This window comes from Phyllostomus hastatus, unplaced genomic scaffold (genome assembly GCF_019186645.2).
Source record: "Phyllostomus hastatus isolate PE091 unplaced genomic scaffold, TTU_PhHast_1.1 phas_scaffold_78, whole genome shotgun sequence".
NCBI classification, from domain to species: Eukaryota; Metazoa; Chordata; class Mammalia; order Chiroptera; family Phyllostomidae; genus Phyllostomus; species Phyllostomus hastatus.
This window is the reverse complement of record NW_025334041.1, coordinates 93,706,152-93,721,947: the sequence shown is the minus strand read 5'-3', so window position 1 is coordinate 93,721,947 and position 15,796 is coordinate 93,706,152. Positions and strand designations below refer to the sequence as shown.

Genomic DNA, 15,796 nt, shown 5'->3' with positions numbered 1-15,796 from the left:
ATTTTTTAATTTGGCAATCTAAGGGAAATGAGGTCAGTACCTGACTAAATAGACAGGTGCTGCATGTTTTAAAAATGTGTATGGCACACCAGTGTGCCACGGCACATGGGTTGAAATCACTGACCTTACTTTACAAGCACAAAATCAGTAAGAGATATCACAAGGAAAAAGAAAAAATATAGAAAAGTTCATTTAAAATCACAAGAGCATATTTGAAAACTGTTTGCCTAGTGTAATTTCAATAATGGTTTTCTAATACAAAGAAATAAATACTAGAAAGAGATACATTTATTATTTTAAGAAGAAACTATGGCGCTCTCGCCAGTCAGGCTGAGTTGGCTGGATTATTGTCCCATGACCGGAACCTTCCAATTCCTGGTCATTGCATCTGCCTGGGTTGCTGGTTCAGTCCCGGTCAGGGTGCCAATAAAAGGCAACCAATCGTGTCTCTCTCTTACATCCATGTTTCTCTCCTCTCTCTCTAAAATCAATAAGCATGTCCTCTAGTGAGGGTTTAAAAAAATAAGAAAAAATAAAGGAGCCTCCTATTCTTCTGCGTTTCTTAAAAAAAAGAGAGAGGGAGAAGAAGCTATGGCAAATTTTATAGCAGGCCATAATTATGTTTTCTGCAAATTTTATTAAATTATCTTTTTTGCAGTCAATGGTGTTAAGAATCTGGATGGTTTAAAACTACTCTCCAAATTTCCTACAATAAACATGTTTTCATTTTATAAAATATAATGTAGAAGAAAGCATAACAGGACATTAGAAAATAGGAAACCAGGTGGTGAATGGACACTGGTTGAGTGGCTAATGGTGTGGTTCATTTAAAAGAAGAGTCAAACTATGGCCAGGTAGCTCAAGTTCTTTAAGTATTGTCTTGTGCACCAAAGGTTCCAGGTTTGATCCCTGATCAGGGCACATATCCAGATTATAGGTTTGATCCCTGGTAGGTCAATGTTTCTCTCACACATCAATGTGAGGGTAAAAAAAGAAGAAAAACCAAAAATAGAAACGTGTAAAGAATGTGGAAATGAGACCCATCTTCCCTCAACTCTGACCCCAAGTAGAATGCCTTTCTTTACAATTTTTTATATATTCATTGAATTATCAAGAAATGATTAAATATTAGATGATAAAACATTTTTAAAATCTTTCCTTTTATCAGAAAAATTCCGAATTTTCACCTTAAAAAATTTCCAGTACAGTAGCCACATTTTAAATGTTATAAATTCAAAAATACTTTATAATAAATGACTAAATTCAAATTCAAAGTGATCTCAAAATACTGTAATATTTTATTTAAACTGATAAATTTAAGAGGAAAATAATATAAAGTATGTAATTATGGACTAAAAATTAATAACATACAAAATGGGGAAGACTGGAGACAATAATTAATATTTCAATATTAACTAAAATTCAGCTTTGATAGCTGAATGCTTACAAAACTAAATATAAAAATGTTATATTCAAACTTATATTTCAAAAGTTCTTCCAAGAATTAAACTTTTAAATACCAAAACTACAATCCTGGGCAACAACAAAAAGGGTCAATGACCATGAGTAACAAGCTACTAATTTTAGACTCAAGAAAAATGCCACTACCCTGAACTTCCCTAGTTCTTTGCCCGAGTCTAAGAAGTTTTGTTGTAACCAGAAGCTTATTAATTACTAGGCCAAAGACTTTTCAACCTATGTGCCATAGTACAGGAGTATGACTCAAAAAAGTTTTTAAAGCATGCAATACCTGATGAGTTAGGGGCACTGACCTCTTTTCTCTTAGATTGTCAAATTAAAAAATGACAACAGCCAAAAGACAAATAGCCATCCAATGTGAATGAATCAAAATTACATCTGTATTTTTTGTGGAATCAGCAAAAATACATTTTTTTGGTGTGTGGTAAAATTTTAGTAATTAGTTTGTGCGTGCCATGAGATGAAAAGGTTGAAAATCACTGCACTAGGCAATCATGTTGACCTAGCAGAATGGATACATTTGCTGGTAGTCTTCACAAAGTCATGTTTGAACAATTTTTTCATAATCCAGGACTTCATATTTTAAGAATACTGATGTGTTCTTCAAAATGCTACTTATTCAGCCTCATAAATTATAATATGGGGTGGGCAAAAGTAGGTTTACAGTTGTAAAACAGTTTATTTTTGTTATTATTTATTAATTATTGTATTACATATTTTTTCATATGAACAACTGTTTATACCAAAAGTTAACACAAAATCCTTTATATAATATAGTTATATGGAGGAAAAAACATAACAAAGAAAGTATAAAGTTCCATCCATTTTTTAATTATCTGAACCTTTATGTACAGGATCCCTGACACAAGCAATCATTTTACTCGATAAAGTATTTGTACACAAAGGAAAAAATTTGAACGCATGGGTTCAAGTACCCACAGGGAATCAATGGCCAAAAAAAAAAAAAAAAAAAGAAGAAACCCAATAAACAAAAACAAAGCAAAACAAAAACAAAAAACAAAACAAAAGCACATTGGAGAGGTTCTCAGAGTCTCAATTCAACTCTTGGGAAGAATTTCAGAGGTGCAAGGTGCCACATGTGGACTGCTTTCTAGTAAACATAAAAACTAAATGGGTTGACTATTACCCAAACCCTATATTACTACCCTACTCATTGGAAAGCAGTCTTATCTCACTCATCCTTGGTACAAACATTAAGCTGATAAGTAACAGACTTTTTATTGTGGAGCTACTTTCTGCCTCATGCTCTCACATTATGACAACATTCTACAAACATATTCTATTATGTTTCTGTAATTTTAAACTTCCTGCATTGCCAAAATATTATATGCCTTATAAACCAATCTGCCTAGAGATAAATGTGCACAAGGCACATGTTGCATATAGCAGAGAAAGACAATGCAGGCATTTTTTTTAAAAAATATTTACAATGGGTCCATATAAATGAGACTTATGAGCGACTTATAGAAGACTGTAACTTTTTTTTTCAAATCTATTTCCTGAGATGTAATGAGTCCAAGTCACTATTAAAAAAAAAAACAACCAAACAAAAAAAAAAGCTATCATCATTCTTTAAAATAAGTTGTAATATGACCATAGAAAAGCAAAAACAAATAAAAAATGTTCAGAGGTCTTGTAAACCATGGCAAGTGAGGAACTAGAAAGAAAATGAAAAGGTTGCCATAGAGAAAATAAAAAGAAACAGAAAACCTCTGTAAGCACATAAAAATTAACATCATTAAGTAAACCTCAGTGATTTTTGCAGGTGTCAGGAAAACGGTAAATGAATTAAGGTTACAATACCTTATTTGTTTAACATAAGGAAGAGTTTTCCTGTTAGTATTAGCCCTGGCTGGTGTGGTTCAGTGGATTGAAGACCCGCCTGCAAACCAAAGGGTCACTGGTTCGATTCCGAGTCAGGGCACATGCCTGGGTTGCAGGCCAGGTCCCCAGCTGTGGGGTGCAAGAGGCAACCACACATTGATGTTTCTCTCCCTCTTTCTCCCTCCCTTCCCCTCTCTCTAAAAATAAATAAATAAATAAATAAATAAACAAATAAATAAATAAAATCTTTTAAAAATGTATTAGCACACTTGTGCAACGTTCCTCTCTTACTGTGATGGTAAACTAAGGGAGCTAGGTTCTGAGGAAGAATTCTTGTGTTTAGAATAGGATTTCTCAAACTCTGATGTCACTACTTACATTCTAGGCCAAATAATTCTTTGTTGTGCAGGAGGGCTATCCTCTGCATGGAGGGATGTTTAGTAGCAACCCTAGCCTGTAACAGCACTTTCAATCCTACTCATTGGCGTAACGTTCAAAAGTATTTCCAGACACTGACACTGTCTGGGGGGAAAATCATCCCCATTGAAAATCACTGGTTTATCAGGTAACGCAGACTAGTGATGATTAAAATATGTTCAAGCTTATTTTTTTCAATTTGCAACGATAACTTCAGTATGTTTAGCTGGTGTACACTGTGTTACATATGTCATTGGCTGAAGAATGTCACATGACCGATGTCTTTTATAGTGAAACTAGCATGATATAGCAACCCTCTGAGGAGTAAAGTTTGAGGGCAAAACTAACTTTAACATAATAGCTATTCAAAAATATCATTAAGTAACTGACTAGGGTACAGGGATCGCCTCAAACAAATGTAAAATGTTTCATTTTCAGGTAATTTGGGGGGAGGACAAATTCAATCTTATTTAAAAATACAGATTAATAATTTTCATTTTATATACAAATTTCTCCTTTTGTCCCTTTGAAGTTTACTTGTAAGATAAATATATGCTCTTGGTGGAAAAATGGAAAACAGAAAAGCCTAAAGAAAAAATTAACTCAATCCTAGAAGAAAATAACCACTTTACAGGTCTCACATTCTGCTTGCCCTCTTTATAACAGATTGGCCTGTGAGTATATGCCCATGTCAGTATGTAACCTTTGAAAAGAGGACTCTAACAGGCTATATGATATTTCATTTTTCACACAGGTTTTTTAGAAGTACAACATACATGCAAAAACATATATAAATCCTAGTGACAGTTCAAAATATTAGGAAGTAAACATACCTGTGCAACCAGTACTAACATCAAGAAATAAATCATTACCAGCACACCAGAAACTTTCATTCTGCCCCTTTCCAGTCACTAACAACCCGAGTAACCATTATCCTACTAAATACAATAGTTTTCCTGTTTATAAACATTATAAACTTCTACTAAAAAGATAAATCTGGCTTCTGTCATTCAGCATTATGCTTGTGAGATTCATCCACACTATTCTCTGCAGTTGTAGTTCATTCATTGTTATGTCATTCAATAGTCCAAAATTTGATTTTCCTTCCTATTCATTTTTAGCATTTGGATGGTTGCACAAAGAATATTTACTTATTTTAAATGGTGCTGCCATGAACATCCTTGAATGTGTCTTTTGTTAACCATCTGGAGGAGTTTCTTAGGGCACATACTTAATGGTGGAACTGCTGGTTCACAGGGTATTTAAATGTACATAGGAGGAACATAAAATTTATAAAACCACTTAAAAAACTGTTCATTGGTTTCACAAAGACTTAAAAGACAGTAGTTTTAAATTAACTGCTCTAATACTTATATAAATGATGAAATATCATCCAGCCATTAAAAGCATTCCTTTTAAACGATATATGCCAAATGAGGCAAGTGATCCACTGAGAGGTTTATTAGTGATTTCTCATAACTGCACAAATAAGCACTTTTCTATTGTGATTGTCCAAATTATAGCCCTTTAAAGACCTAAAGGAGAAAATGTTGCACACACACTTCCTAATTCAATTAGGTAAAAAAAATTTCGAAGCAATGAAATATTCAGTAAAATTAGATGTTTCTATCAGTTACGGGTAGGGTTAAGCTGAAAACATTATTTAATATAAATAAAATATTCAATTAATAACTGAATTTACTATGACAAACATTATCAAAGCAAAACATTATCATAATTTCAGGAAAACCTGAAATTATACCACAGAACAGAAGTAAACAATGACCACCAAAAAAGAAAATCAAGAAACTTATAATCATTTGGGCTCCAATAAGAACACTATAAATATATGGCAGAATTCAAACAGAGAAAAACATTAACCTAATTCTTTATACACTTCAGAAGTCAAGACAAAAATGATACACCCAAATGAAAGAACAATGCCATTATCAAAATGTTTTATTCAGCTTAAGCTTACTTCACTTATCTTCCTTTACATGTAATATGACAAATTTCAAGAACATTTAACTGCAATTTGAACACAGAGTAATCACCACCATGTTCCCAGAGTTAAGAAGAGAGTAACTACTTTTGCTACTCCTTTGTTTCTCTTGGAGGAGATTTAATCAAAAGTGACAAAAAAGTGCTGAAAAAAAGCAAGACTGGGTGATAAAATATGAACCCTGTGAAGGATGTCTTTAAACCTAAAATGAGAACCACAATTACTAAAAATAGGTTGATAATGGCACATTAGCTGCTATGAATTCACCACACCTAGTCAATACATAAAATTAACTCTTACTACATTAAAATTTTTTTAATTCCTATTTACCTGTTGTTTCCTAAGTTTTCAAGGCATCCTTCAATGAATCTCATTCGAATCTGTCTATCCGTGAACCAACATACTAAGGAACAGAGAAGTTTCTCTGCTTCATTTATTAATCCTTCAGAAAGATTAACCTACAAAAAATACATAAAGTTACAGTTTATCCTGATTGCATTTTGCTATAATTTTGCAGTCTTTTGGATATATTAAATAACTTACTGCATCATCATCTTGGACTATATCCCACAACAAAGTGTTTCCTTTCTTGCAAACATTATCCAAATTAATATCTGTCACAGCATTACTGTTGAATTGATGTTTATGAACTGCAGGTCCTGAGGGGGCAAAATATAACACACTATAAAGGAACACAGCTGACTAAAACTGTGAAGTGAATTATAGTATTCATAAAGTTAACAAATCAAAAGTATAACTACCTTTTTACATAAGAAAATAAAAACAGTAAGATTAGCACAATAGTTGCTTTATATATGGCAAGAATAATACTGCTTAAATTTTGATAAGACTAAAGTGAATTTTTTCAGTCTCTTCACTATTTCTAATTATGAGTAAGGTTTTTCACATGCCAAGAGAACTGTACATAAATACTTGAAACCGAAATTGATCATAAAGAAGACAATTTATGTGGAATAATTCTAGAGCCAGGGGACAATCCTAATCCTCTAACTGACCCTCTGTATAGTTGTCTTATATTCCTACATTTAAAAGATTTTTAATTAGATTCGAGATGATTTGCCCAAAACTTCATATTCAAGATTCCAATATAATAATTCAGACTTTCTGAGTTACCAAGCTAAATAAATCTCTCTAGTCCTGTTATATTAGGCAAAAACCTTCTCTCTCTCTTTTTAAAGATTTTATTTATTTTTAGAGTGGGAAGGGAGAGAGGGAGAGAGGAAGAGAGAGACAGACAGACAGACAGACAGACATCAATGTGTGGTTGCTGGGGGTTATGGCCTGCAACCCAGGGATGTGCCCTGACTGGGAATCGAACCTGCGATGCCTGGTTCACAGCCCGCACTCAATCCACTGAACTACGCCAGCCAGGGCGGCAAAAACCTTCTTTGCTTTTGTCTTTAAACTGCTTTACCATGAAATTTCCCTATTGGATTGTACACATACATTGATTTCATTAAAATGAGGATTGTGCAACTATAACCACAACACAGTTTTAGAATACTTTTACCACCCTAAAACATTCCCTCATACTAATTACAATTAATCCCTGGTCCCATTCCCCAGCTCTGATCTGTTTATCCAACTTTTCTAGTATTTTCCTTTTAATAAATTCACCTTTTCTAGAAATTTCATGTAAATGAAATCATAGAGTACGTATAGTCTTATGTCTAACTCTGTTCACTTGGCAAAATGTTTATTGAGGTTCATCCATGTTGAACCACATTATCAGTAATGTGTTCCTTTTAATTATAGAATAATATTTCATATGTGGAAATAGTGCATTTTGTTTACACATTCACCAGTTAATGAACATTTGGATAGTTTCCAGTTTAGGGCTAAGAGGAGTAATGTTGTCATAAATATCGTGTAACAAGTCTTTGTATGGATGTGCATTTTCCTTTCTCTTGGGCAAATGCTAAGGAGTGGAATTAATGCGTCAAAAGGTAAATCTACGTTTAATGGAAAGAAACTGTCAAACTCTTCTCCAACATGGTTGTGCCCTTTTACATTCCTACCAGCACTACCAGCACTGTATTAGAGTACAAGTCCCTGCTCCTCCACATACTTTGCAACATTCTTTGATCACTCTTTCATTTCAGCCATTCTAATAGGTATGAAATAGAATCTCATTGTGATGTTTATTTGCATTTTCCTAATACTAATGATGTTGAGCTGCTTATTAGCCATTTATGTACTTTCTTTTATGAAATAAAGCATTCCCCACTTTTTAATTAAGTTGTCTTACTAATAAGTTGTAAAAGTTCTTTTATATTCTGGATATAAGCCCTTCATTAGAGATACATTTCCCCCTCTGTGGCTTGACTTTTGGCTTTTTTTTTTTTTTTGGTTTGTTTGTATTTACTTTTTAAAATTAACTTTATTAAAATATAATGTAAGGTAAGAAACAAAACAGTTCTATCACTCCATAAAGTTCCCTTGTGATCTTTTACAACTGGAACTGAACACCAAACCTCAGGTAATCACTGAGTAGAATTCAACCATTATAAACTGCTTTTGAATTACTTATAAATTAGTTAACACACTATACTATTAACAAAAGCATATGTAGCTTTCTTCTTGAGTGTAACTTGTGCCAAATGTTTTTATCCTTGTAACTCTTCTAACTTCATTGACTTAAAATGCTTTCTGACATTTATCTTTTGTGTTGCACTCTGTCAGCAGTTCTTTCCTTTTTATTGAGGAGTACTACTATTACACTATGTAAATACACCACAATTTATCTACCAGTTAATCCTAGTTGAGGCTCTCATGAATGAAGCAGGTATGAACATTCATATACAAATACTTTTGTGAATATGTTTTCCTTTCTTTTGGATAAATAACTAGAAAAGGAATTGCTAGGTCATATGGAAGGTACACATTTAACTTTATATAAAACTGATAAAAACAGTTCCCAAACTAGCAATGCATGAGAGTTCTAGCTGCTCTACCATCTTTAGTATCATTTGTTATCATTAGTCTTAATGTTAGCCATTCCAACAGGTGTGTTCAGGTTTAAATTCACATTTTCTAGATGACTAGAGATATTGAGAATCTTTTCATGTATTTATTGACCATTTCTTTACATTCTTTTATGAATTAACTATTCAAATCTTTTGCTCACTTCCAAAATGATAGTATTAATGTTTTGAAAGACTTCTTTGTAGTACTAAATACGTAGTAACACAAGGTAGATTTAGACAGCATTAATACATTTAATAATTTTACTGAACTTCTAACTTCATGTAGTAAAAACACATATAGTACTGAATAAAAGGCAAATGGGGTAAGAATAGAAGAATGGTCAAAATTTATTAATATAGTGTCAAAATCAAATGACCTCAATCTTAAATTATTCATTTCTCCACAATCACAATAACACAAACATTAAAATAAAGATAACTTTATCTAGATTATGTACAACTAACATTTGAAATCAGTTAAGTTGTCATCAGGGTACGCAAATTATATCTCCAAGTTTGACAATGACTTTCAGAATAAATCTACTTAACCAGGTTTACTTAAGTTTGCAAATGCTGATGGTACCTAAGCAAGCACAATGTTGTATATAGACCTTTAAATTTACAATTCTAAAACTATTTTTCCCCTTAATTTTTCTCTTTACTCCTTTTTCTTCTACTATTCTTTAATCCCCTCTAGCCTCCATTCTTCTAAAGCTGTTATGTCCTATTACATTTTTAGGTTCATTTAGAATGATTAGAACCATTATTTTTGAAGATTTTTTATCATCCCAGGTGAAAGAAACACCTTGGCCTTTAGTACTCACCTTTTCTCTTATTTCTCCCCAACCCTTCCTAGTCCCAGGCTAGACATTTTATATAAATAGAATATAATATATGATCCTGTGTAATCTACTTTTTGATCATACAATTTATGAATATAAAATCTAATGAAGTTATTTATTTTCTACAATATAAACCTATAATTTTAATACATTTTTAAATATTTCTTCTAGCTAAGTATCTCTTGATGGAACTGCAGCTTTTATATTCATGATGGAGTATTCTTAGTAATTTTATTCCCTTAAAGAGAAAACTACCATATAAAACATATTTGGCAAAAACATTTAAGTATCATAACATTAACTGTTGATTCATTTTAACAGTGTAATATAAATTATTCCTATTTTAAAGAAAATAATACATTTTACTTACTACAGAACCTTACCTTGACTAAGATGTTCATGGTAAATAGATGCTAAATTAGGAAGATGTTGTTGGAGATGAGATGTTAGCTCTGCATGTGAATTAATCTGAACTAGCTCCTCTTCACACCCAGACTCTTCACCATCAAAATCAGCCATATTTTTTTCTGATTTTGCACTGACCTGGGAACTACTGCAACTGACATCATCTGCACTTAGCATATCATCAACCATATGCCTGCAACACAGAGAAGAGCACAAAATTACTAGTTACATTATTTAAACAGAGTGTGTGAATACCAAAAATATCTCTCAAAACATTTGGCACAAGTTACTCAAGAACAAAGCTACATTTGTTTTTTTTTTAATAGTATAGTATGTTAACAGCTTTACAAAAACCAAAAAGCCCACAATATCAGAACTATATATTGATTTTACAATATACCCACGTTACCTGACCCATCAACACATTTCACAAAAACAGCTTCAAAGACAATGATTTCAAATAAGAACAGGAAACTCACTTTTATATAATAATTCTATAAACTCAAATTACAATGTGTACCTTAAACTTTGCTTACACTTACTCATATGACTATAGAATCAAATGAGGTAGCTACCAGGAAAATATTTCAATTTAAGGCTGCAATCTACAAGTTGTTAATTGAGGGACCTTTAACTCAATAAACATCTATTAAGTATCACTTCTAAAACATAATTATACTGGATGTTCTAAGGATATAAAGACAAAAGAATGAAAAAATAAAATAAGGAAAAGTTCACAAGTGACTTAGACTCACAAGCAGTACCAACTGCAAAGAATATGCAAAGTGTAAACAAAAATAAAATCACTAGGTCTTCTGGGATCATGGGTTGGTTTTGGGTTAGAAGACTAAAAGACATTTACAATGTGACAAACAATTATTTTTCACCTCAGTCTTAGAAACTAATTCCTTTGTCCTCAGTATGAGCTCTCAAAGGAATGCACAGATATAGAATGCATATCTATAATGTGAGACCCTAACCAGTGATTCTCAATCACAGGTGATTCTGGCCCCTGAGAGGGACATTATCTGGCAATGTCTAGACCCATTCCTGGTTATCAAAACTGGACATACAATGCTGGTATCCAGGGATAGAGGCTAGGGATGTTGCTAAATGTACTACAATGCACAGGACAGCACTCACATTGCTGGGAATACAAAACAATGAATTATCTGGTCCAAAATGCAGAAGTGCCAAGGCTGAGAAACATTACCTTAAACTCAAATTGAGTTAATGATAAATAAAAAGCAAAGGAAATAAAGTACCAAAGGAAATACAAGTATCAGTGAACATGTATTTCTCCCCAACAATTGTACTAAATTCTGAAAGGCCTGGCAAATTGTCAAATCCAAGAACACTCATCCTTATAAAACATATGTTCATTATTTCATCAACTCAAACACAACTACTTGGAATAACAGTAATAACAAATAGCAACATATGAGGTCTGTCCAGAAAGTATCCAGCCATGCAACATGGAAAATAGAGACATCTATTGCAGAAGATACAAGAAACGCTGTACACAGACAATGAGACACCTCAGTCCCCTTCAAAGTAGGCACTTTGGGACCTGACACAGTTCTCCCAATTGCCATCAGCTGCCCCTTCGGATTTTCCTGAATCTCATCAATGGTCTGAAATCTCTTTCCTTTCAAAGGTGAGTTTAGCTTTGGGAAAAGCCAGAAGTCACAGGGCGCCAAATCTGGGCTGTAGGGGGTCTGAGTCACCTGGATGATTTGATGTTTTGCCAATACACTTTGCTCCATGAGCAGGCAGGTTGTGCTGAAGCTGCCAATCACCAGTTGCCAGTAGCTGTGGCCTTCTGAATCATCTAAATAGTTTCCTCGGAGTAATGTTCAAGCTTAACGCAAAATCTGATGCAGATTCATTGCTCTACTCACTCATTCATTTTGAATGTGATGGTCACACAATATACATGTCCACTCAACGGGGTTTACCATCCACACTGACTAATACAGTGAAGTCGTTATTGTTTGTGCAGGTGCATTCCGGTCCATTCTCCTTGGCTGTCAGGTTACACTGATATCACGCAAATTGTTTTTATTATATTAACAATGGTTGGACTTTTTCTGGACAGACCACGTATACTGAGTTCCTATATTCCAATCACATTAGCCTATGAAATGCTCACAATAGGTAAATGGCATAAGTATTGACAGTATTGTTCTATTTTATAAATGAGAAAATGATAAACAGAAAAATTAAGTACTTTGCCTAATATTGGAACACTAGTGAGAAAATCACTTACTGTTAAATACCACAGGTACATTTCACAGATAATCAGAAAGTTTTATGCTGAAAGTTTATCTTTTTTTTTAAGACTGTATTTATTTATTTTTTGAGAGAAAGGGGAAGGGAATGAGAAAGAGAGGGAGAGAAGCATTGATGTACGTGAGATACATCAATTGGTTAGCTCTCACACGCCTCCACTTGCGGCCTAGCCTACAACCAGGGCGTATGCCCTGATTGGGAATTGAACTGGTGACCTTTTGGTTCGCAGGGGGACACTCAATCCACTGAGCCACACCAGCCAGGGCAAAGCTTTATCCTTTCATTAAAATACCCTAAAATTATAATATGTGTAAAATTTCCCTTTTCACAATCACACTTTCATGGAAATTTTCACAAGCAGTCTTACACCTGCTTGAAAGAAATTATTACAAGGAGTTGAAGATACAGATCTATGTTATCCAATGATAGCCACTAAACTACATGTGGCCACTGCACACATAGGAAGTGGCTCATCTAGATTCTGGTCAAGATGGCAGAGTAGGTAAATGCAGTACTTGGAACCTCCCACAACCACATCAAAATGACAACTAAATTATAGAATACCCAATATCCAAAACACCTGAAATCTGCTGAACAGAAAGATATAAAAAAGAAGCCACTTTCAGACTATGGGTAAAAGGGGTGGAAAAATGAAAATGTGCTCGTCTCGCACCCACCTATGGTGGTTAAAAATCAGGACAGGAGGACTTCTGCTCAAGATGGCAGCATGGGCACGCATGGCTGCCTCCTCCCACAACCACATCAAAATTACAACTAAAAGATAGAACAATCATAACTCAGAACCATCAGAAATCGAGTGGAATGGAAGTCTGACAACTACAGAATGAAAAGAACCACATCCATCCAGACTGATATGAGAGGTGCAGATGTGTAATGGGCTGGGCTCTCACCCACGTGTGGATAAAAATTCAAGAGGGGTATCTCAGGAGCGAGGAATTCCAGCACCATACCTGGACCCCCGCCCAGGGTTCCAGTGCCAGGAAGATAAGTCCCCATAACTTCTGGCTGCAAAAACTAGCAAGGATCAAGTGGGTGGAAGAAACTTCTGGAGCTCCAAGAAGTTCCTTTTAAGAACCCACACATGGACTCACCTACTCATGCTCAATCCTTCTGAGATCCAGCACTGGGTAAGCATCTTGAAAGGCACCAGTGGCATTCAGGGAGAAACTGAAGTGTCTGGTATCAAGGCAAGCAGAGACCATTGTCCCTTTTCTAAACCCTCCACCCAAAGAGCTGGCAAGCTGTTACAATATCTGAGACTCCACCCACCTGGCTTTGTTTGACCGTCCTTAGAAATCCCCAGAGGCTCTGCCCCACCCACCTTATGAGCCCACTCAAGCTACTTTTCCATATTAATGGTGGGTCTTGGCTCATGCTTTACAACTTCCTAAATCCTCTCAAACAAGCAACAGCTGGCCTCAGTGAGCCCCAGGCCTGGCACTAGCATCCACTACCCTTGATTCACAGCTTGACTTTGCTTGGGAATCTCTAAGCCCAGCACAATTAGCAGCCATCTCAGACTGCTTTATGGCTGAGGGAGGGAGGGTGGTCCAGAGCAAAACACAGGTAGGGGCTGACCATGGCCTCCACCACCTGGAAACTGCAGGGTGAGCACACCCACTGGACAGCTACAGACCATGTCAGAGCACCACACCCTGCCCCTGCACAGCTCATCCTTCATAGTGGTTGGTGGTAAGTAGTCACAGACAATCTGTGCAACTGACTAGCCTAGGTAAATCTCTCCTTTTGATCTGCCAACAGCATCCAAGGATCAACTAAAAGAAGAAGGTGTACTCAGGATACATGAAGAGTGCACCTCGAGTACCAAGCTTGGGTGATAGAGAAGGTGGTGTTACTGGACCCTACAGGACACCTACTATAGTAGGCCACACTATCAAGACATGGAGTCAAAGCAGTTCTATCTAACACACAGACACAAACACAGGAAGACTGCCAAAATGAGGAGACAAAAACATGGCCCAAATGAAAGAACAGATCAAAACCAGAAAAAGAGCTAAATGCAATGGAGATAAGCAATCTATCAGATGCAGAGTCCAAAATACAGGTTATAAGGATGCTCAAGGAACTTAGTGAGGACCTCAAAAGCATTTTAAAAAGATCCCGCTTCCAATCAATCAGTACCCCAAGCCCCAGTCAGTAATCCCCCAGCCCAGGATTCCAGTGACAGAAACAGAAATCCCCATAACTTCTGGCTGTCAAAACCAGCAGAGACTATGGCTGAGTGAGACAAAAGAACTCCCGAATTCCTAGGTTTTTCTCTTAAAGGGCTTGCACACTAACTCACTCAGACTCTCTATAAGCTCCACTGCTGGGGGAACTGCTGGAAAGGTGCCAGGAACAAATGGTGAGGAACTGAATTGTCTGGCTTCAGGACAAAGGCTAGAGGAGCAGCTTTCTCCTAGACAGAAGTGTTGGCAGAGGCTGTTATTCCTTTGCAGAGCCCTCCACCCACAAACCCAGCAGGCCAATGCCATATCTGAGTCTCCATCAACTAGGCTAACACTGTTCCACCCACCTGAGATCCTGACCCACGCAACTTTCAGACCCCAAGCCGTTTCCCGTGGCTGTTCCATAGATACAGCCTCTCTTGGTTCATATTTCAAGTTTTCATGAAATTTCTCAAACAAACAGCATCAGGACTGTCTATATCTCACACCAGCACAAGGTAGCAGCTATGTAGATCGCTCTGTAGCTCATGCTGGGTGGCCCTGACCAGGACACAGGTTGTGGCTGCCCTTGCACCTCTTAGGAGGCCCCAGAACCAGTGTACCCAGTGGATAGTTTCAGACCACACTAGATGACAACTCAACCACCTCCACAAGCAACAACTCAAGGGGCAGACTCAGCTAGCACCACTCAGCAAGGCCCCACTGAAGCAAGTACTGCTCTATCGGGTCAGCCCCTGCACAGCAGCTCCTTCACTATAGCCACAGCCAGTCCTTGCAGCCAAATGGCCTAGGGGTCAATCCCTTCCAATGACGTGCCAACAGCAATCAATACTCAACTACACAGGAAAGTGAACACAGCCCACAATGGGGCACACCTGGAGTGCCCATCTCAGGTGACCAGGGAGGCTGTGCCACTGGGTTTTGGTCATAAACAAAATGAAATCTTGCCATCCACAACAGCATGGATGGATCTAGGAGGTATTATGCTAAGTGAATTAAGTCAGAAAGAGAAAAGACAAATGCCAGATGATTTCACTTACATGTGGAATCTAAAAAGCAAAATAAACAAGCAGAAAAGAAATGGACTCATAGATACAGAAAACATTTTGATCGTTGCCTGAGAGGAGAGGGGTTGGGGAGATGGGTGAAAACAGTGAAGGGATTCAGAAGTACAAATTGGTAGTTACAGAATAGTCACAGTCACAGGGCTGTAAACAGTGTAGAAAATATAGTTAATAATATTTTAATAACTATATATGACGTCAAATGGGTTTATCAGGGTGATCACTTCTTAAGTTATTAAATGTCTAATCACAG

The 15,796-nt window shown here is 36.0% G+C and overlaps 1 protein-coding gene across 2 annotated transcripts in view; it reads right to left on the bottom strand.

Annotated features, from left to right (window-relative positions):
* The window catches only part of USP34 (ubiquitin specific peptidase 34), a 220,397-nt gene that overhangs the window by 123,590 nt on the left and 81,011 nt on the right, over positions 1–15,796 (bottom strand). For both annotated transcript variants that reach the window (XM_045827191.1, XM_045827192.1), the window contains exons 16-18: positions 9,956–10,170; positions 6,287–6,402; positions 6,074–6,201 (exon numbers count right to left, since the gene is read on the bottom strand). In XM_045827191.1, coding sequence (XP_045683147.1) covers positions 6,074–6,201; positions 6,287–6,402; positions 9,956–10,170 — 459 coding nt within the window. The remainder of the gene's footprint in view (positions 1–6,073; positions 6,202–6,286; positions 6,403–9,955; positions 10,171–15,796) is intronic.